Source organism: Phoca vitulina, unplaced genomic scaffold, assembly GCF_004348235.1.
Source record: "Phoca vitulina isolate PV1807 unplaced genomic scaffold, GSC_HSeal_1.0 scaffold10, whole genome shotgun sequence".
NCBI lineage: Eukaryota > Metazoa > Chordata > Mammalia > Carnivora > Phocidae > Phoca > Phoca vitulina.
This window is the reverse complement of record NW_022589713.1, coordinates 52452677-52474630: the sequence shown is the minus strand read 5'-3', so window position 1 is coordinate 52474630 and position 21954 is coordinate 52452677. Positions and strand designations below refer to the sequence as shown.

The 21954-nt window shown below is 39.5% G+C and overlaps 1 protein-coding gene across 5 annotated transcripts in view; it reads right to left on the bottom strand.

Moving 5' to 3' along the window:
• The window catches only part of LOC116635191 (zinc finger protein 197), a 46935-nt gene that overhangs the window by 9628 nt on the left and 15353 nt on the right, over positions 1 to 21954 (bottom strand). For 3 of the 5 annotated variants that reach the window (XM_032409140.1, XM_032409135.1, XM_032409139.1), the window contains exons 2-5: positions 8375 to 8853; positions 7005 to 7164; positions 6544 to 6635; positions 6135 to 6261 (exon numbers count right to left, since the gene is read on the bottom strand). In XM_032409140.1, the coding sequence (XP_032265031.1) occupies positions 6135 to 6261; positions 6544 to 6635; positions 7005 to 7164; positions 8375 to 8773 (778 nt within the window). In that variant the 5' untranslated portion in view covers positions 8774 to 8853. Of the gene's footprint in view, positions 1 to 6134; positions 6262 to 6543; positions 6636 to 7004; positions 7165 to 8374; positions 8854 to 15289; positions 15584 to 21954 lie in introns of those variants that run through there. The other 2 variants (XM_032409138.1, XM_032409136.1) reach the window with 2 other exon arrangements.

Genomic DNA, 21954 nt, shown 5'->3' with positions numbered 1-21954 from the left:
TATCACTGAGAAAGTGAAAAGACACTCACAGAATGGGAGAAAATACTTGAAAGTCCCATACCTGATAAGGTATTTGTATCTAAAATATATAAACTCCTACAACTCAACAATAAAAAGACAACCCAATTAAAATATAGGCAAAGAATCTGAAAAGACATTTCTTCAAAGATATACAACCAATAAACACATGAAAAGTTGCACAACATCTTTAGTCTTCAGGGAAATGCAAATGAAAACCACAATGAGTTATCTTTTTAGATCCACCAGGATGGCTATAATCAGAAAGATATAAATTATTAAATTATTATTATTATTATTTTTTAAGATTTTATTTATTTGACAGAGAGAGATGCAGCGAGAGAGGGAACACAAGCAGGGGGAGTGGGAGAGGGAGAAGCAGGCTTCCTGCAGAGCAGGGAGCCCGATGCAGGGCTCAATCCCAGGACCCTGGGATCATGACCTGAGCCGAAGGCAGATGCTTAACGACTGAGCCACCCAGGCGCCCCAAAATTACTAAATTATTAAAGATTGTAAATGCTGGGGAAAATCTGGAGAAACTGCGGGACGCCTAGGTGGCTCAGTCAGTTAAGCATCTGCCTTCAGCTCAGGTCATGATCCCGGAGTCCCAGGACAGAGCCCTGCATCGTGCTCCCCTCTCAGCAGGGAGTCTGCTTCTCCCTCTGACCCTCCCCCTTTGTGCTCTCTCTCTCTCATATAAATAAATAAAATCTTAAAAAAAAAAAAAGATCTGGAGAAACTGAAACCCTTATATACCAATGGTGAGAGTGTAAAATGGTGCAGCAACTTTGGAACAGTCTGTCAGCTCCTCATATGATTAAACATAGAGTTACCATTTGACCCAGTGGTTTTTGTTTTTTTTTTTTAAAGATTTTATTTATTTTATTTATTTATTTGACAGAGACAGAGATAGAGCAGGAACACAAGCAGCGGGAGTGGGAGAGGGAGAAGCAGGCTTCCCCTCGAGGAGGGAGCCCAATGTGGGACTCGATCCCAGGACCCTGGGATCATGACCTGAGCCGAAGGCAGACGCTTAACGACTGAGCCACCCAGGCACCCTGACCCAGTGTTTTATAAGGATGGATGTTTCTGTGATTTGTCTTGCATAACCAACAACCTAGACCTGAATGTATGCAGGCAGGCTACAGAATGTTGTTTGTGAGACTCAGGCTATGTGAATAACCTTGGAAGCCTCATTATTTAAGCTATATTATCTGGCCTCCAGGTCAGAACTGACCCTTCTGGGCGCCAAGAGTTATAAATCTTGCCTCACATCCCCTCCTCCTACAAAGCAGGGCTGGCTCCCCAGAATGTAACCCGGGAGGGGAGGCAAGTAGCCTCCTTGAAAGTATAGCCCAGGCTCCTTGAAAATATAAAAACATGGTAACATAGAAACGCAGCTCACTCCAAATTGCACATAGGTGAACAAATGTTTAACTTCAGACCCCATCATTTGCCCTATAAATATGGCCCTTATGGGGATGGTCAGTTGGAAGTCTCACCTGAGTGGAGGATGCTCCGCCCAAGCCTCTCAATCTGGACTCCAGCCAGGCTGTCTCCATGGGGCTTCCCCAGCTAATGAGGTTGGATGTTGTGTACCTGACTAATGTAACATTGTCTTATTCTCATTTATTGCTTACTATTGCTCTCATTTATGTGTAGATTCCTTTCTTCTGTTTCTATTAGGTTTCTATAATAATAAAGTTTTCTCTCCTTTTAGAAACCAAAACGCAGCTGTTGTGAATATTTTCACAGAAAACCCAGGTATTCCACTCCTTGGTATATATCCAAGAGAAATGAAAACATACATCCACACAAAAACTTGTGCACAAATATTCACAGCAGTGTTATTTATATAGCTCAAAGGTGGAAACAAAATGTTTAAATGTCCATCAACTGATGAATCAATACAATGTGATATATACACACACAAGAGAATATTATTCAGCATTAAAAGGAATAAAGTATTCATACATGCCACAATATGGATGAACCTTGAGAACACTATGCTAAGTAAAAGCAGTCACAAAAGACCACATACTGTATGATTCCATTTATATAAAATGTCCATAGAAAAGGCAAATCTAGAGAGATAGAAAGCAGATTAATGGTTGCCTAAGGCTGGGTTGGAGGGTCAGTTGGGTGAAATGAATTTGACTGCTATATGGTACAAGGCTTCTCTTTGGGGTGATGAACTATTCTAAAATTAATTGTGGTGATGGTCACACAGCTCTGTGTATTACTAACAACCACTGCACTGTAACCTTTAAATGGGTGAATTATAAGGTATGTGAATTATAGCTCAATAAAACTGTTATTAAAATAAAAAGTCACCCCCACGTAAATCTTTCCCTTAGCCACCCACCCCTGCCCCCACTCTCCTAGTCCTACTATCCCAAGCTCCTATGGGCTCCCATACTTGTGCACGCTTTTATTACATAGCATTTGTCACACTGTATTGTAATTATTAGTATAAATGTCTACCACTCCAACTTGAATGTTTGAAGGCAGGGGTTAAGCTTAACATATGCGAAGTACTCAATATTTCCTGAATTTCCTTCAAATTCTATTCCAATCCCTTAAATAAAACATATACAAATCTTTTACATACTGAAACAGTGTGTGCAAGCCATCTGAGAATCTGCTTTTCTACCAAATAGTTTATCAATGCATGGAAATTGAGCGCAGAATTGTCATATTCGATAGTGTCACAGTATAACTCCAAGTCAAACACAATGGTTTGCTTAGTACTTTCTCTATCTCGGGGAATTACGTTGTGCCCAACTTTTAACCATTTATAAATACTTTGCTGGTACTATCCTTAGACATGTTAGTTATTTTCCTCTTTCTGAACCATTTCTTTAAGGTATCATCCTCAAATGAAAATCACTAGGTCAAAAGGCATAAACCCCTGGGTATCTGCTTGCTAAAGTCCTAACAATATTGCAGTTGAAGCATATCTTATTTTTTGTTTTTTTTAAAGATTTTATTTATTTGTCAGAGAGAGAGAGAAAGAGAGAGCACAAGAGAGGGAGCGGCAGAGGGAGAAGCAGGCTCCCCGCGGAGCAGGGAGCCCGATGCGGGACTCGATCCCAGGACCCTGGGATCATGACCTGAGCCGAAGGCAGATGCTTAACGACTGAGCCACCCAGGCATCCCGAAGCATATCTTATTTGTTAAAATTGATTCAAACTTCTCTTTCCTCAAAGAGCTAGACTAAATAAGCAATTCCATTTTCTTCTCTTTTTTTTTAGTTTAACTCTTAGACCCATCTAGAATTTATTTTGGCTTATAGCAATGAGTTATATGGATCCATGGTGAGTGTTTTTCATAAAATTCACCAATTTACTCATAAAACATATTTTTAAATTCTAGAAAAGATGGATTATTGAGTAAATAGCATTACAACTACTAAAAGCCACTTGGGTTAAAAAACAAAGAAACAAATTGGATTCATATGTCATTCTATATATCAAGATAAATTTTAGATAGAGTAAAGCTTAAAAATGAAAAGGAAACAATAAAAGTATCTGAAAACAATACAAGTGATTTAAAAAAAAATAATAATTTTACTGGGGCGCCTGGGTAGCTCAGTCGGTTAAGTGTCTGACTCTTGATTTTGGCTCAGGTCATGATCTCAGGGTCATGGGATGGAACCCCAAAATGGGCCCTGTGCTCAACATGGAGTCTGCTTGAGATTCTTCCTCTCTCTCTGCCCCTCCCCCTCCCCTGCTTGCACACACTCTCTCTAAATAAATAAATAAAATCTTAAACAAATAAAAATAATTTTACTGAGAAGACCACAAAGACCATAAAGGAGGGGCGCCTGGGTGGCTCAGTTGGTTAAGCGACTGCCTTCGGCTCAGGTCATGATCCTGGAGTCCCGGGATCGAGTCCCGCATCGGACTCCCTGCTCAGCAGGGAGTCTGCTTCTCCCTCTGATCCTCCCATCTCTCATGCTCTCTCTCTCTGTCTCATTCTCTCTCTCAAATAAATAAAATCTATAAAAAAAAAAAAAAAAAGACCATAAAGGAAAATACTGCTAAATTTAATACTACATAAAAGATTTCCTAAGGCTTAAAAATAATAACTCATAAATAATGCTGAAAGGCAAACAAATGGGAAAAACATGCAATACTTGACAAAGGGGCAGTTCTCATAAATAAAAGAAATATGTAGAAAGGCTATGAATAGGGGTGAAATGACCAATAAATGTGAAAAGATTTCCACCACACTTAATAATCAAAGAAATGAAAAACAAAAAATAGTATTTGTCATCTACTTAGCAGAGATTTAAAACACTGACCAAATCATAAGCACATATAAGGGAGATGGGCCCTCTTTTGCTCTTTTCATGGGAAAATAAGTTGGTACATCATTGGTAGAAAGCAGTTTGGTAACATGTATCAAAATATAAAATCTACAGAATGTTTGGCCCACAATCGGCACATCTAAGATAGTAAAAGATATATTCTCATTAAGCGTAAAAATTTACAGTATAAATTACTGTAAACAAAATAATAAGGTTGCAACATACCAAAAAAAATCAGTATTTTCATATATGTACACTATAGTCAATTAGAAAACATCAGAAGATTCTAATTCCAAAGAATCAACGTTATCCTGAACTATGCAAGATCCAGATGAAGACAATTTAAAAACAGGCCTGAAACATAAAAGCAGTGCTGAACAAATGGAAAGGCATGTAATGTTCTTGAATAGAAATTCAGTATCATAAAGCTGTCAATGTAAAGCATGATACACAAACAATGGAATAGTATGCAGCTATTTAAACTGATACTATAAATCTGTATTTCAGTTCAAATTAGATCAGTGCATTAGTTGATTCCTCAATTTTTAATGTATATTTGTCCAAACAAAATCTTACCCTTTTCTTCAAAGTCCAGCACAAAGCTACCTCCTTTATGGCCTTTCCTAATCTCAGGAATGGTATTGGTTGCTTTGTCCTCTTCATTTCCATCTTAAAAGGTTTATCACACTCTTATACTAATTATTTTACTCTGCCTTGTTTATTCTTTCTATGCTCATCTCCCAAATCATGATAAGCTACTTAAGGGCAGAATCATTTCCACAGTTGCTATCACATGATAGATATTTTCATGTTTGCTGGAAGCACAAATGGCTACTAAATATTTTTTAAATGTTCTTACTTTAGGGGTGCCTGGGTGGCTCAGTCATTAAGTGTCTGCCTTAGGCTCAGGTCATGATCCCAGGGTCCTGGGATCAAGCCCTGCATCAGGCTCCCTGCTCGGCGGGAAGCCTGCTTCTCCCTCTCCCATTCCCCCTGCTTGTGTTCCCTCTCTCACTGTGTCTCTGTCAAATAAATAAATAAAATCTTAAAAAGAAAAAAGTTCTTACTTTATTACTAGTCATAAAAATCCACTAGAGAATAAAGATATTACAACTTTAAAAAATCATATCAGCAACAATTTAAGATTTTATTTATTTATTTGAGAGAGAGAATGAGAGAGAGAGAGCACAAGAGAGGGGAATAGGAGAGGGAGAAGCAGACTCCCCGCTGAGCAGGGAGTCCGATGCAGGACTCAATCCCGGGACTCCAAGATCATGACCTGAGGCGAAGGCAGTCGCTTAACCAACTGAGTCACCCAGGCGCCCATATCAGCAACAATTTAAAAGAATGGGATTACGCAGTACCAATAAAGGCAGAGCAAAAGGAGTGCTATGTATCTCTCCATGAGGACAGAGATCACCAAGGAAAGCAATTTGGCAGTATGAAAGAAGAACCTTAAAATAATTCAAACACTTAGGCCTAGTAATTCTACTTCTAAAAAAATAATGAAAAATAAAGAAAGACGTTAGGTACAGAGACAGATGATTATTACAGAAATTATCTAAAATAAGGAAATGGCTGAATTACGGAACAAACTTTGTAGCCAATAAAAACAACTCAGGAAAAAACAGAAAGGTAGTATGTCAAAATTTTGATAGTAGTTGTCTACAAAGAGTGGGTTTAAGTTGTATTCTCTTCTTTCTAATATTCTATGTTTTCCAAAATAAGTATATACTACTTTCATAATCAGAAAACAAAGGCTAATGAAATAAAGGTAAGAATGATGGGAAGAAAGAGTCCTTACCTAGGGAGGTCACATTTCCATAGTTCTCCAACATCACATCCCAGTATAAAGCCCTCTGAATCGGGCCCAGACACTCCCATTCCTCTGAAGTAAAGCATACTGACACTTCCTCAAACATCACCAACTCCTGAAATAACAGGTATGTGTGAGATTATCCATGCCCAGGAGCTCCCCTACTGAAAAGTTCCTTTCACTTCTGGGTAAGGACACATTATGAGGCCATGAGGCAAGCAAGGGCTATCAGAGAGACATAAGGAAACCCCACACAAAGTCTACCTTCCAATCACATGGACTGTGATTTACAGATAGGAACTGATTGGGCCCCAAACACTAGGATGACAGAGGATACCTCAGCCATAGTTTGGTAGTGCAGAGAGGGCCTTAGGAAGGAAAGAGAATGAAAACCTACCTGGGGCTGGGCTGTTAGGAGCATGAGGGCCATTAATTGATTTCTTGGGTTCTCTTCCTGGGAAAGGGCAGAAGCTTCAGGGGCAGGAGAATCTGAAGGAGCAAAAGCTGCACGTGAAATTACTGCTATTCCTGACCACTAATCCAAGTCCCATTTCTTCTACAAACAAGGAATTCAGAAAGACCCAGAACTCCCAGGACTAGACAATGATGGCTATAAAATGACTTACAAACCTCTTCTGAGTAACCCCCATGTGAAGGACTGGAATAATAAAAGAACAGCAATAAGAATGGATAAAAGGTCACAGGGACCCAGGAAAGGATAGGTGGGGGAATAACAGAAAGAACTTGGTACCATAAGGGTTTCATATACAAGACAGGAGAGGAGGCAACTAACTGCAAGTTGGAGGAGGAGCCATAATAAAGATCCTGAGAAAGTCCAAAGCCAGGATCACTAAGTACCATGTTGTGGATCCTGAAGATTGAACATCACTGGGTCAGTAAAAGGATTTTGGCAAATTTCAGTTGCTATGCGGCTGCCAATGGGTGCATGAGGAACTGCTGTTCCTGGAGTGTTCATCCCTTCCTGAAGAATGTCCTGGTGCTGAACAAGAACTGGAACCTAGGAACAAGCAAAACAAAATAAGCTGACTTTTCTTGTACCTCCAGAAAACGGGCTCACCTAACCACTATGGACCTCTTTCTGCCCACAATCTCAAACTGTGAGATCAGAGACCCACCTCAAGTATGGAGCATCAAAACAGCAGTAAAGCTTTGCCTTGAGAACAATGGAGCTGGCCCTCTAGCCCCACTCATGGCACTGGTGACCTCTCCCACTGAGACTGAACAGAACGGTGGAAACAGAAGCGAGATCTGGGTGTGGGCTAGGAGGGAATGGGAAGTAACAAGTAATAATTAAGAGTATGGGTTTTAGCTTCAGACCTGGTTTTAGATTAGACTTGGGTTCAATACACTCTTCTACTTATTTACCCCTTTATTATCCGTTCTTGCTCCAATAGAAGGAACACCAGAGTCTAGACACATGGTTTTGCTGCTACCTAGATATCTGACATAAGACAATCCAGCAAACCTTTCTCTGCCTCCACTTTCCTATCTCTCAAATAAGGATGGATTAGTGACTTGTAATGAAATATATAGCTCTAAAAATCTTCATTTTTATGATTAAAATAAACAAGCCCATCCTTGGTGCCACTCCCAAGTTTTAAGTTAGGTTTCAGACTTCTTATATACAAATGTTTCTGGTGGACTACAGAGTGACAGAAAGAGATCTCACACACACTAGGAAATATATTAAGATCCCAATTTAATGGTCAAGGATATAAAATCTTTCCAGAAGTAAATATCTCAACCCAATCCCTTGGCCCACATAATCCCCAGTAGGGGCACACATGGGGAGGTCCTGCCAGATTTAGAAAGCTTCATTCTTGCTGTCCCATTGCCGTTTATACTCCAAGCTTACATCATCATTCCTAACAAACGTATACAAACAATACATATGCTTCTGTTTAGGGGAACACTTAGAAACATTATGTTCTTCAGGTTATTCAACCAAACTCTGCATTAGCAAGCATCACCCAAAGGGATAAAGTGTACTAATTCTGAATTAGACCCAAGATGCCAATCATAAATCCATTTCTCTGCAGATATTCTATGATCTGAAATAGCTCATGAACCTGCTGTAATAAGCATTACAGTTGCTAATGAGCTATTAATTGTTTACAAAAATTACAGGATCACCCTCCAGCTCAGCTTGCCCTGCCTCAATTCTCTCCTTCCTTCCATCCCAAATCTCTCCCCTCCCCCTTTCTCACTTTTAGTGCTGGTCCATCGAGGTCTTTCTGTAGCTCCTCTACCAGGGCCACAGCCTCCTCACCACTCCCAGGGCGATGGATCTGCACCCAGGTCCGAATCTCCCCAGGCAGAATGCTCAAGAACTGCTCCAGGACCAGCAGTTCCAGGATCTGGGCCTTAGTACGTGCTTCTGGCCTCAGCCATCGACGACAGAGCTCCCGGAGCCGGCTCAGTGCTTCCTGGGGTCCAGATGTCTCATGGTAACGTAACTGTCTAAAGTGCAGGTGGGAGGTCTCCCAAACAGAGGAGCTGCTTCCTTGGAAGCTGGTTCCCCATTTCCAGGTATCATCCTTCCCTTTAACAAGACCCTCTTGTCTCAGAGCATTGTGGGCCCAATTTTCTCTTGTCATTGTCGTCATTTAAGAAAGGCTCCTCTCCAGGCCCCTTCAATCCTTGCTTGACTTCTTCCTTAAAGCTTGGAGAATATCATCTAGAAGACCTCAAGAAATCATTGATAAAGTTAACCCAAAGCAATAACCAAGATTTCCAGACCCCAGTGAGTTTCCCGTAATGAAGAGAACCTTCCTAAGTGCAAGGTTCTAGGTTCCGGGCAGTGCCTCCTCTGACAGAAGCCCCTGCCCAAGGCTCTAAGGACACAGACACTCATGTTACCCAGACCACTGCTGCAACCAAAGTAATGAAATCCCTTTAGTCTTTATTCACAATATCTCCTCCACCTAATTATAATAAATCTTTATCTACCACTCTAACAATGGGCATCCTGGCTACTCCTGTGTGACCCTGAACAAGTTACCTCACTTCTAAGTCTGTTTCTTAACCTGAAGAATGCGGTAATAATAGGTCCTACTGTATAGCCTTGTGTAAGAATTTGGTATTTACATACATTTCCCCAAGTTTTGAACAGTGCCTGGTATATGGGCTCAAATGTTAGTTATTATCTTTCTATAACTAGAACTCTTTCCTATGTTCTGTACAGTCAATAAGTAAGGTCTTAATCCTGATACATGAGACAAAATCCTAACACCTCAATTAACAAAGAAAGACTGAACTCAGTTAGCTTTACTATACATACTTTGAATTCTCTGAAAATTGTTCATTACATCAATCAAAATATTTAGATAAATTTGACTTTTATTATACAAAACTTAGGCTTGTGGCTAAAAATCTTTTTTTAAGAAATAACATTTATTTTTCCTATTACAAAACATAAAATTTGTAAAATCAGAAAAGACAAAACCAGAGGTGTCCTTCTGATCTTCTGCACAAATTTGGATCACAAGATTGGAACCAACAGTACATCTCTCTAACTTGCTTTTCACATGTTATCTTGTAAACATATTTAATATAATCCTCATCGTTATTTTAAGAGTATATGAGCCCATTCATACTTAAGCACTCCCCTGTTGTTAGACATTTAAATTATTTATTATTTCCTCCTATTATAAATTAGGCCACAATGACTATCCTTGCTAATGAATTTCTGGTTACATTTCTGCTTATTTTTTCAGGAAAAATTCCCAGAAAAAAAAAAATTGTTGGGTTGGAAGGTACAAACAGTTTTAAGCTTTTGAGATTATAACAGTTACATCATTGTCAGTGACATGAAAGCACCCTCACTAATTTCATTTAAAACTTGGACTCTTACAGAGCATGTTTATAACTAAGCAGAGGAGGCAGAAATATAAACACAATTTCGATATAGTATATAAATAAAATTAATAGGAGATCATATAAGCACAGAAAGAATTCATGAAAGGTTATTCTGGATTGGACTTTAAAGAAAAAGAAAAAGACCACTGGAGTATTAGGCAAGCCATTCCAGGAAGAGAGAACTATATTTTCAAAAGCATGGGAATAATAGCACATATAGCTCTATTAGAAATGCACTTTACAAGGAAGGAAGGAAGGAAGGAAGGGAGGGAGGGAAGGAGGGAGGGAGGGAGGAAGGAATATGCTTTGCAAACCAGAGAAGGGAGGTAAACTCTGGAGGCAAGGCTGTAGGTGTAGAGTCAAGAGGTAAACAGAAGTCAAATTCTAAAGGCTCTTAAGAGGCAGAACAAGAGGGTGATCATGTACTGTATGCGATACGTATCCAGTAAAGAGATTTTACTTTATATTTTTCCTTGTTATTTTTTTAAATAGGTAATACTGGTTCAAAATTTTAAATTATAAAATGCATACTGTGTAAAGTTTCCCTCTCCACATTAGTTTATGTACCTTTCCAGCTATTTATGTTTATACAATTAAGTATAATATATATTGTTTTGTATTTCCTTTTTTTCACAAAACACCATGAATCATGCACTGCATCTTCCTTTTTCCAATTAACAATGTATCTTAGGGCCGCCTGGCTGGCTCAGTCAGTGCAGGATGGGACTCTTGATGTCAGGATTATGAATTTGAGCCCCACATTGGGTGCAGAGATTACTTAAAAATAAAATCTTTAAAAAATATATATCTTAGAAATCTTTCCTGTCACAAATAGCCCCTCCTGTCTTTTTACTGATGCATGGTATCACTATACGGGCGTATCTTAATTTATTTACCTACTCCATCACAGATGGGCAGTTTTCAATCTTTTCTTTTTTTTTTTTTTAAAGATTTTATTTATTTATTTGACAGAGAGACACAGTGAGAGAGGGAACACAAGCAGGGGGAGTGGGAGAGGGAGAAGCAAGCTTCCCACAGAGCAGGGAGCCAGACGTGGGGCTCGATCCCAGGACCCTGGGATCATGACCTGAGCCGAAGGCAGACGCTTAACGACTGAGCCACCCAGGCGCCCCTCAATCTTTTCTTATTAAAAACAATATTATCATTAAAAACCTTGAGCATACATCAATTTGCATGTGTGTAGGCATATACATGAAAAGTTCCTCAAAGAACTGCTGGATCAAAATTTATGTGACCTTATAATTTTTTTTTTAGATTTTATTTATTTATTTGAGAGAGAGCGAGCGTGCATGCACAAGCAGGGGGAGGGGCAGAAGGGAGAGGGAGAAGCTTAGCAAGGAGCCTGACATGGGGCTGGATCCCAGGACCCTGGGATCATGACCTGAGCCAAAGGCAGACACCAAACCGACTGAGCCACCCAGGTGCCCTGTGACTTTATCATTTTGATATTGCCAATTAGTCCTTCTTTGGGCCTAAACTAATTTACAATTTATACTCCAAGCATGAGCAGTATGGGAGTGCCTTTATCCTCACTACTTCACCAAATCTAACTTAGATTTTTAAGAGTCATTTATATTTTATTTTCTGTTACCTATTCATATCTTTTGCTCATGTTTCTATTGGAATGTTTGGTCTTGTTAATGTGTACACACTCTTTACATTAAGAAAATTAGTCCTTTGTTGGGCGCCTGGGTGGCTCAGTTGGTTAAGCGACTGCCTTCGGCTCAGGTCATGATCCCGGAGTCCTGGGATCGAGTCCCACATCGGGCTCCCGGCTCGGCGGGGAGCCTGCTTCTCCCTCTGACCCTATCCCCTCTCATGCTGTTTCTCTCTCTCTCTCTCTCTCTCAAATAAATAAATAAATAAATAAAATCTTTAAAAAAAAAAAGAAAATTAGTCCTTTGTTACAATGGGAGTGGCAAATTTTTCCTTTTCTCATCTCTTTACCATACACCTCATGTGACTTTGCTTATATTTGTTTTGCCACACAACCCAATCTTTTTCTTAATGCTCTATGTTTTGTTTCATATTTAGAAAGGCGTTTCCTGCTCTGAGCATGAATGAAATATTAACTAACAGGGTCAAAATTCTATATGGGAGGAATGATGGGGGAGGGAGGACTAGATCTCAGGAAGGCCAGTAAAGTTTTTACAATGGTCTAAACAAATGATTAAGTTCTAAACTTAAGTAGCACTAGGGATAAAATAATTGAGAAAAACTGAGCAGTTCTTGATAACTGATCTGGGGGTGATGGAAAGGAACTTTCAAAAAGCATTTCTATCCCATGTTCACAGACAGACTCAATATTGCCAAAGTGCCACTTCTTCCCTACTTTATCTATAGTTAAGTGCAACTCCAATTACAACCTCAGCAAGTTATTTTGTGGATACCAACAAACTCATTCTATAGTTTATAGTAGAGGCAAAAGACCCAGAATAGCCAACATGACACTGAAGGAGAAGAACAAAGTTGAAGGACTGACACCACACATGAAGAGTTATGATAAAACTATAGTAATCAAAACAGTGTGGTATTGGCAAAAGAACAGATAAATTAATAGAACAGAATACAAAGCCCAGAAATAGATCCACACAAATAAAACTGTTATTTGATAAAGGAGCAAAGGCAGTACAGTGGAACAAAGCCTTTTTGGCAAGTGGTGCCAAGATAACTGGACATACACATGTAAAAAAAAAAATGAATCTAGACACAAATCTTACACCCTTCACAAAAATTAACTCAGAATGGATCTCAATGTGAAATGCAAAACTATAAAATTCCTAGAAGATAACAGAGGAGAAAACTTAAATGATCTTGGGTATGGTGATGACTTTTTAGATACAACACAAAAGGTGTGATCATGAAAAAAATAGTAAGCTGGACTTTGATAAATTTAAAAACTTCTACTCTGTGAAAGACAATGTCAAGAGAACGAGAAGACAAGCCAGACTGAGAAAAATATTTGCAAAAGACATACACATCTGATAAAGAACTGAACTCTTAAAAATCAACAATAAGAAAACAAACAACTCAATTTAAAAAATGGCCCAAAGACCTTAACAGACACCTCACCAAAGAAGATATACAGATTCTAAACAAGAACATGAACAGATGCTCCACATCATATGTCATCAGAGAAATACAAGTTAAAACAGTAAGATGCCACTACATACCTATTAAGATAGCCAAAATCCAGAATACACCAGAACACATCCAGACAACACCAAATGCTGGTGAGGATGTGAAGCAACAGGAACTCTCATTCATTACTGGTGGGAATGCAAAATGGTACAGCCAACTTTGGAAGACAGTTTGGCAGTTTTTTGCAATACTAAACATACTCTTTACCATACAATCTGGCAATCGTGCTCCTTGGTATTTATTAAGAGGAGTTAAAAACATATGTCCATACAAAAACCTAGACACAGATGTATAAACATTATAAACATCACGTGTATAAACAACACTTCGCATAACTGCCAAAATCTAGAGGCAACCAAGATGTCCTTCAGTAGGTGAATGGATAAACTGTGGTTCATCCCAACAATGGAATACTATTCAGCACTAAAAAGAAAAGAGCCGTCAAGCCATGAAAAGATATGGAGGAATCTTAAAATGCCTATTACTAAGTGAAAGAAGCCAATGTGAAAAAACTATAGACTGTACAATTCCAACTACATGGCATTCTGGAAAAGGTAAAACGTTGGAGTCGGTAAAAAGGTCAATAGCTGCTGGGGGTTGGGAGGAGAGAGAGATGAATAGGCAGAGCAGAGAGGATTTTTAGGGCAGTGAAACCACTCTGTACCATACTATAATGGTGGCTACATTATACACGTCATTTTACATTTGTCCAAAGCCACAGAATGTATAACCCCAAGAGTAAACCCTAATGTAATGACTATGGAATTTGGGTGATTATGACATATCAATGTAGGTTCATTGACTTTAACAAATGTACCAGTCTGGTGGAGGATGTTATTAGTGAGGAAAGCTATGCATGAATGGAGGTAGGAAGTATATGGAAAATCTCTGTGTTTTTCTGCTCAATTTTGGTGTGAAACTAAAACTGCTCTAAAGAATAAAGTTTTTTTTTTTGTATTTTCTTTCTGCCTTTTATTTATTTATTTATTTTTTAAAGATTTTATTTGACAGAGAGAGCACAAGCAGAGGGAGAGAGAGGGAGAAGCAGGTTCCCTGCTGAGCAAGGAGCCTGATGTGGGACTCGATCCCAGGACCCTGGGATCATGACCTGGGCCAAAGGCAGCCGCTTAACCGACTGAGCCACCCAGGCGTCCCAAGAATAAAGTTTATTTTGAGATAAATAAAACTTGGGGAAAAAAGGATTTTCTATAGTAAATTATTAGAATTCTATTTACTCTTACTTCACAGATACAAAAAAATCCTAAAACATACAGTTTGTTTCTCACCAAAGGCTTGTGAGCTATAAGTAAGAACAAAACAAGGCTCAGGCAAGCTAAGCAGTTAAAGGCCACTGGACTGGTTAAGTTGTGGGAGCAAATTCTGAAATCACGGAACCGAATTCCAAAAGTCCAAAATACTTCCATCTAGAGACTTCTGAAAGCCAAACAACATTCATTCTAAAGCAACAGTTTCCAAACGCTAGTTCATTATAAAGATTTAATCTGGCAAACTGTAAAACGAAAAATACAGTAACTGTACACAGTCACTGATAGAGGTTGGCAATGACCTTTCTTGCAAAGAATGGCATTTATTCTGAGTTTACAGTGTCAGTACTTAGCGTTAAAATATACTCCCTTAAGTAATGGTGGTATGGGTGGTGTAAGTTTGTTTTTTAAATACCATTATAATACAAAATTAAAAGATGGAAATTATTCCATCCCTATCAAAAAAAAAAAAAAAAAGAAGTCCCTAGGAGTCTGGTTGCCACCGCTCTAGAAAGTCTCAAGCTGTCTCTACCAGCCTCAAAAAAGAATGAGGAAAAGCAGAAAGGCCTGGCTACTGAGGCAGCTGTCCTCCTGGTTTGACTCGAGCACCACAGACACACACGGATTCAGACGTGCTGCCCTCACTACCTTCCCCAAACCGGCATCTGCCCAAGTCGAGCCCAGGGCGTCCACGCCAATACGGAGCTAAGGAAGGACCGCGCTGGGGGTCAGTGCCGGGGACGGGCCGGCGAGGGTCGCGCAGCCCTACGGAGCTTAAGCCCCTACCCCGGGCCGCCCTCCGCGCCTGCCCTCCCGACCCGAGCCCACCCCGCTCACCGGGGATTCCCGCTGCGCCTCCGGCATTGGGTATCGCCTTCTGGGCACCAGGACGCCGAGAAATGATACGGGAATCAACGGCAGCCGAAGCTCAGAATAATGGCTGACCTGTGAGTGCCGCTACTTCCGGTTGCTCAGCAACCCCTCCCATCCCTGGCTCTCTGGGAAGCCACATCTCTATGATTCCTTGTTTTCCGCCGGAGGAGGCGAGAATGGCTGAGATTCTGGGCCCTTCGGTTTTCATTTCTCCCAACGAACTGGTGGGAGCTGTTGCATTCCAGACTTGAAGGATGCATAGATGAATAACATGGCCCAGGCCCTCAGGACGCTTGTTACCTCCTCAATGAGTTGGACCTACTATCTTAGCTTGTACCACCTAGACTTATATATAGAAGGTCATGGCTCTTGAGTACACTATGCTTTGGAGAGGCCCAAAGGCGGTAGTCCTGAAATCAATCTAGTATCTCCTAGCCTTAGAAGTGGCTGGGAAGCAGAACAAGATGTAACTGAGGCCTCCCCAGTCCAAGAGATTGTGCAGATACTTCTTTTGGGGGTACTGGAAAATAATGGAAGTAGTTACTACACAGGTGAAGGGATTATTTCTTGACACTAAATTCTTTGAGTCAAATATTAAAAGTAGCTTTTGCTTGTTACCTGAAGAATATGCCATCTGTGTTCTATACCACAGTCACCTCTGCTGACCTGTAATTTTTGTGCAACTCTTGAGGAATGGTTCTATCCATCCTGACAGCCTTCCATTTGTAGTGTGCACTAGGACAACTCAGTCTATTTTGCTTCAGGGCTTTCTCTTCCAGCCAGGTCTCAGGTACTGCCTGGAAGAAGTGGGTGAGAAAAACAGCCCCAAGGGCAACCCTAAAAGAATGACCAATAACAATTGGTGCATAAATGCCCAAGCTTCCCATGCTTTGGCAAGAAAATTCTCAGCTATGTCCTACTTGGATCCTTAGGGGGCACCAAGTGAGATTGAGCCTTAGTTGCTCACAGTAGAATCACTCAATAATTCACACTTTATTGGCTTGTCCTCTATTGCTTGTCTTATTCTGCCTGCTGCCTCCCTTCTGCTTCTTGGGATCACCTCCCAAATAACCTACCTATCCCTAAGGACTTGTGTCAGGCTCTGCTTTTGGAGAAACCTAAACTTACAATCAACATTTTATATTCAAATAAGAATGTGTCCTTCCACAATGCCCAATTTTGTGATCACTCATGTATCAGTCTGATTAGAGACTAATTATCTTGTTCCAGAGGATCCAGGAGCCAATTCTTTAACTTCTAAGTTAGATGGGACTTTACACAGGGCACATATTATCAAGCTTTATTAACACATCTCATCCTCCTAAATGATACAATAATGAGGAAAAGGAAGCATCCCTAGTCAAAGAGGGGTCTATGGTTATAATTTCTTACCACTATGAGAAGGGATCCAAGCCCAACCAGCTAGAAGAGACTGTGAGAAACAGGTACTAATGGAGAATGCACCTCAATGGATGGCATTCTGGGAGCCTCAAGAACAAAAATAAATGAATCTTTACCCCAGTGTTGCACTGTGAATGTAACTTAGTTGCTCCATATATATGTTTTCTTTCTACTTTTCTCACTGCTGCTCAGCTGTGAAGAAGAATCTTCTGTCCCCCTCATAGCTTCTTCATTTCAATTTCTCTTCCATCATACTTTATTTGCTGTGGCTCCTAATGGCTTAGCTTCTTCCCATACATCATTCCACCTTCAGTTCTGCTTTTAACTATCTGGTTTTTGCCCTACTTATAATTCAAAATTTCCATAGAGAGGTGTTCCAGTTGGCTCAGCCATTAAATATCATCTCTGGGCAGAGTTTTATCCCTGCCCCCCACCACCAAGCCATAGCAGAGGATGATAACTAACCTAGAGATCAGCTACACATGAGGCTAGTGCCTGGCTCTGGTCCAGTCACCTGTGGCCCATTATGGAATAAGTAGAGTCACTTGGCAAAAAATATAGTTACCTCAGCTTCCCCCTCAGCTAAAACTGGGTCAGGAAAGCCTCCTGGAAGAGGCCTTTGGCAGTTTCTGTGATTGACTAGGCGAGGACAGTAGTCAACTGTGGAGAAGGTGGGCTTAACAGTCAGGGACTCAGACATCTTCAACTTCTCACATACTAAAATGGCATGATAGTTTATGGTCCTGGTTAAAACTAGATTGAAAGGAATCAACATTTTCATGCTTAGTAATCATGACCATGATTACTCCGTCATCTTGCATATTTGACTTGAAGTGTTTGCCACCTCTTTGTCTCCCCAACATCTTCTCTGAGAGCCATGGTACCATATGATGTCATGGTTAGGAAGGACCTTAGAGTTAATCATTTTACCAAGGATCTTACTTCTGTAACATAACACCACAAACTTGTCTCTTCCTTTTCAATTGCCCTTCTAACTTGACTGGGATGGTTCAACATTTATCTGTCCTGATATCTCTTCTACTCCCCTGAATTGATCAACTTCTCCTTTTCTATTTTTTTTTTTTCTGTCCTGAAGAAAAAAAAATGAGCTGTTTCCAATTTCCCCTCCTGTTCTAAATATGTCACCTCATTCCTTACCCATAATATGAAGGCTTTTGTTTTTGTTTAGAGGTATAGGTTTCTTGATGATCCTGTTTCCACCACAGGACAAAAATTAGTAAAAGTAGTTTTCTTCTTTCTTTTGGCAGCAGATGGGAACAGGATGCAGAGTTCAGAGTTGACTCCAAAGAAGGAAATTTCTAAAAGATCAGAATCATCTAGTGGTACATCAGGAGGACTCTGTGGGGGTGGTTTCTGGGCGATCAGAAGCTAGATGCCCATAAAGATACTTTAGAGAAACTAGAAGCCAACCCTCACATGAAGAAGGAATTAGATTGGAAAGTGATTTCTTAGAAGTAATAGACAAGGAATCTTAAAAACACACAAAAGGGTGGATGTGCTGAATATAAGGAACTTTGGGAACCTCCTAATATGTCCTTCGGAACATCAAGGAGTTCTGAAGGTGTAGAAATTCTATCCATGTGGTGAATGTGGCAAATCTATTAAGCAGAGCTCACCCCTCACTGGGCATTAGAGAATCCACAATGAAGAGAAGCCTTATGAATGTAATGAGTGTGGTAAAACCATCAGGCAGAACTTTCAGTCCAATGTATTTTTTATCTCAAACATTGTAATTTTCATGTCCAGAAGTACAGTTTGGATCTTTTTTTATTTCTTCTAAGTCTGAAAGTTCAATCTTTCCTCTGGGTTTTTGATTATATGATATATCGTTATAACTGTCTTAATATCCTTGTTGGTTGATTCTAATACCTGTATCAGTTCTGGGTCAGATATTTTGAATTTTACTTTGTTCAGGGCTGGATATATTTTGTTCCTATAAATATTCTTGAGGTTTTTTTTTTTAGAGAGTGATGCAGTTAAGTTACATTATGGTCGGAGAACATACTTTATTATTTCAATCCTTTTAAAAGTATTGAAGTTTGTTTTATGGCCTACTATATGGTCTATTCTGGAGAATGTACTGTGTGCACTTGAGAGAAATGTATATCGTGCTGTTCTTAGGTGGAGTGTCATAGAGATGTATGTTAGGTCTCTTTAGATAAAGTGTTCAAGTCCTCCATTTCCTTGTTGATCTCTGATTTTTCTAACTGCTCTTGAAAATAGGATATTGGTGTTTCCAGTTATTGTTGAAGTGTCTATTTCTCCTTTCATTCCTATCAGTTTTTCCTTCATATATTTTGGGGGCCTTTTATTAGATGCATATATAACTTTTATCTTCCTGACGGATTAACTCATCTCATTTCATATCATTATGAGATGTACTTCTTCATCTCTAATGACTTTTTTCCTGTTTCAAAGTCTATTTTGTCTGATATTAGCATAACCAATCCAGCTTTCTTATGGTCTTTGCATGATAGATACTTTTCTATCCTTTTACGTTTAATCTATTTGTATCTTTGAACCTAAAGTGTGTCTCCTGTAGAAATATATACATATATTGTTTCTTTATCCAATCTGACCTCTCTCCTTTTTTATTTGATTGCTTAACCCATTCACATTCAATGTCATTATTGGTGTGTTCTAGGTATTTATCCAAAGGATACAAAAATAGTGATTCGAAGGGGCACATGCATCATAATGTTTATAGCAGCAATGTCCACAATAGCCAAAATATGGGAAGAGCCCAGATGTTCATAAACAGATGAATGGATAAAGAAGTGGTGTGTGTGTCTGTATGTATATAATGGAACATTAGTCATCAACAAGAATGAAATCTTATCATTTGCAACAGTATGGATTGAACTAGAGGGTATTATGCTAAGCAAAAGAAGTCAGTCAGAGAAAGACAAATACCATATGATTTCACTCATGGGGAATTTAAGAAACAAAACAGATGAACATAGGGGAAGGGAAAGAAAAATAAAATAAGAGGAAAACAGAGAGGGAGGCAAACCATAGAGGCTCTTAACTGTAGGAAACAAACTGAGGGTTGCTGGAGGGGAGGTAGGTGGGGGGACGGGGTAATTGGGTGCTTAAGGAGGGTATTAAGGAGGGTACTTGATGTAATGAGATTTTATGTCTTTTAAAGAATCTGAAAGACAACAAGGATGTCTTATGGACCCACCCAGGGTGGGTGAGTACATCTTAAATGACAAATCCACTCTGAACATTGCAATCTCTCTAAGCCTCTAAATACTTTCCCTTAAATTAAAGAAAGGGAGGTTGGACATTTCCATATCACATTCATGGGGTGGGGGGGGGGGGGGGGGGGGGGGGGAGAAGGGATACCTTTTGGTTTGTGTTTCATCCAGTCAACCAAACTGTCAGAACCCTTCCTAACTCCCAGAGCTTACCAATTCAAATGCTAATCTCTTCTGGAAATAACCTCAGACGCACCCAGAAATATCACTATCTGGCATCTCTTAGCTCTGTCAAGTTCAATATAAAGTTAACCATCACAACAATTTATTGGTGTAGAATCTCATCTAATTGATATCATCTCTTTCAATCCCAATATTGGTACTTTGTGTCTTCTCTTTAATTAATCTTACTGGAGGTTTATTGATTTTATTGATTTTTCTAAAATTTTGGAAGTTAAAAAAAAGGTACAATGAGTTCCTGTGTATCTTTCACCCAATTTCCCCCAATGGTCACATCTTGCATAACTACAGCACAATATAAATTCAACCAGGAGAGTGAATGGTACAATCTACAGAGCTTATTGAGATTTCACCAATTTTGCATATGCTAATTTGTGGATGTATAATTCTATGCAATTTTATCTCTTTTTGTTATTAACTATAATTTTGTTTTGTTATTTTAATGATTGTTTTGGGATTTATAGTATGTATCTTTATTAATCTTTCTTTTTTTTAAATTTTATTTTATTATGTTAATCACCGTACATTACATTAGTTTTTAAAAAATTATTATTGTTATGTTAATCACTATATTACATCATTAGTTTTTGATGTAGTGTTCCATGATTCATTGTTTGCATATAACACCCAGTGCTCCATGCAGAACGTGCCGTCTTTAATACCCATCACCAGGCTAACCCATCCCACCCCGCCCCAGAACCCTCAGTTTGTTTCTCAGAGTCCATAGTCTCTCATGGTTCGTCTCCCCCTCTGATTCCCCCCCTTCATTTTTCCCTTCCTACTATCTTCTTTTTTTTTAACATATAATGTATTATTGGTTTCAGAGGTACAGGTCTGTGATTCATCAGTCTTACACAATTCACAGCGCTCACCATAGTACTTACCCTCCCCAATGTCTATCACCCAGCCACCCCATCCCTCCCACCCCCCACCACTCCAGCAACCTTGTCTGTTTCCCGAGATTAAGAATTCCTCCTATCAGTGAGATCATATGATACATGTCTTTCTCTGATTGACTTATTTCGCTTAGCATAATACCCTCCAGTTCCATCCACTTTTAAGTGACATTATACCACTTTCTGTATACCAGTGATTTTCAACTTGCTTTGTACTGGTTCTCCCCTGGGGGCAATACCTAGAGATATTTTTGACACACCAGCATCTAGTGGGTAGAAGCCATAGATGTTGCTAAATGTCCTATAATGCACAGGACAGCCAACACAACAGCCCAAAATGTAAATGTAAGACAGGGGCACCTGGCTGGCTCAATTGGAAGAGTGTGCAGCTCGTCATCTCAGAGTGGTGAGTTCGAGCCCCACACTGGAGATTACTTAAATAAACTTTTAAAAACATGTAAGAAAAAGGTTGGAAAAAAAACCATTATTTCCATCTGATGTCATTTTTCTTCTTCCTGAAGGACTTACTTTAACATTTTTTATAGTGAAGTTCTGCTACTGATGAATTTTTAGTTTTTTTTTTTTTTTTTTTTTAAGATTTTACTTATTTGAGAGAGAGAAAGCAAGAAAGAGAGAGCACAAGCCAGAAGGAGAGGCAGACTCCCTGCTGAGCAGGGAGCCCGATGTGGAACTCAATCCCAGGAACCTGGGATCATGACCCAAGCCGAAGGTAGACGCTTAACTGACTGAGCCACCCAGGCGCCCCTCTTTTAGCATTTTAATGTCTGAAGATGTGTCTTGGTTTGTGCTTGAATGATATATTGACTGGTCTAGAATTCCAGGATGGCAAGTTTTTCTTTCAGTACTTTAA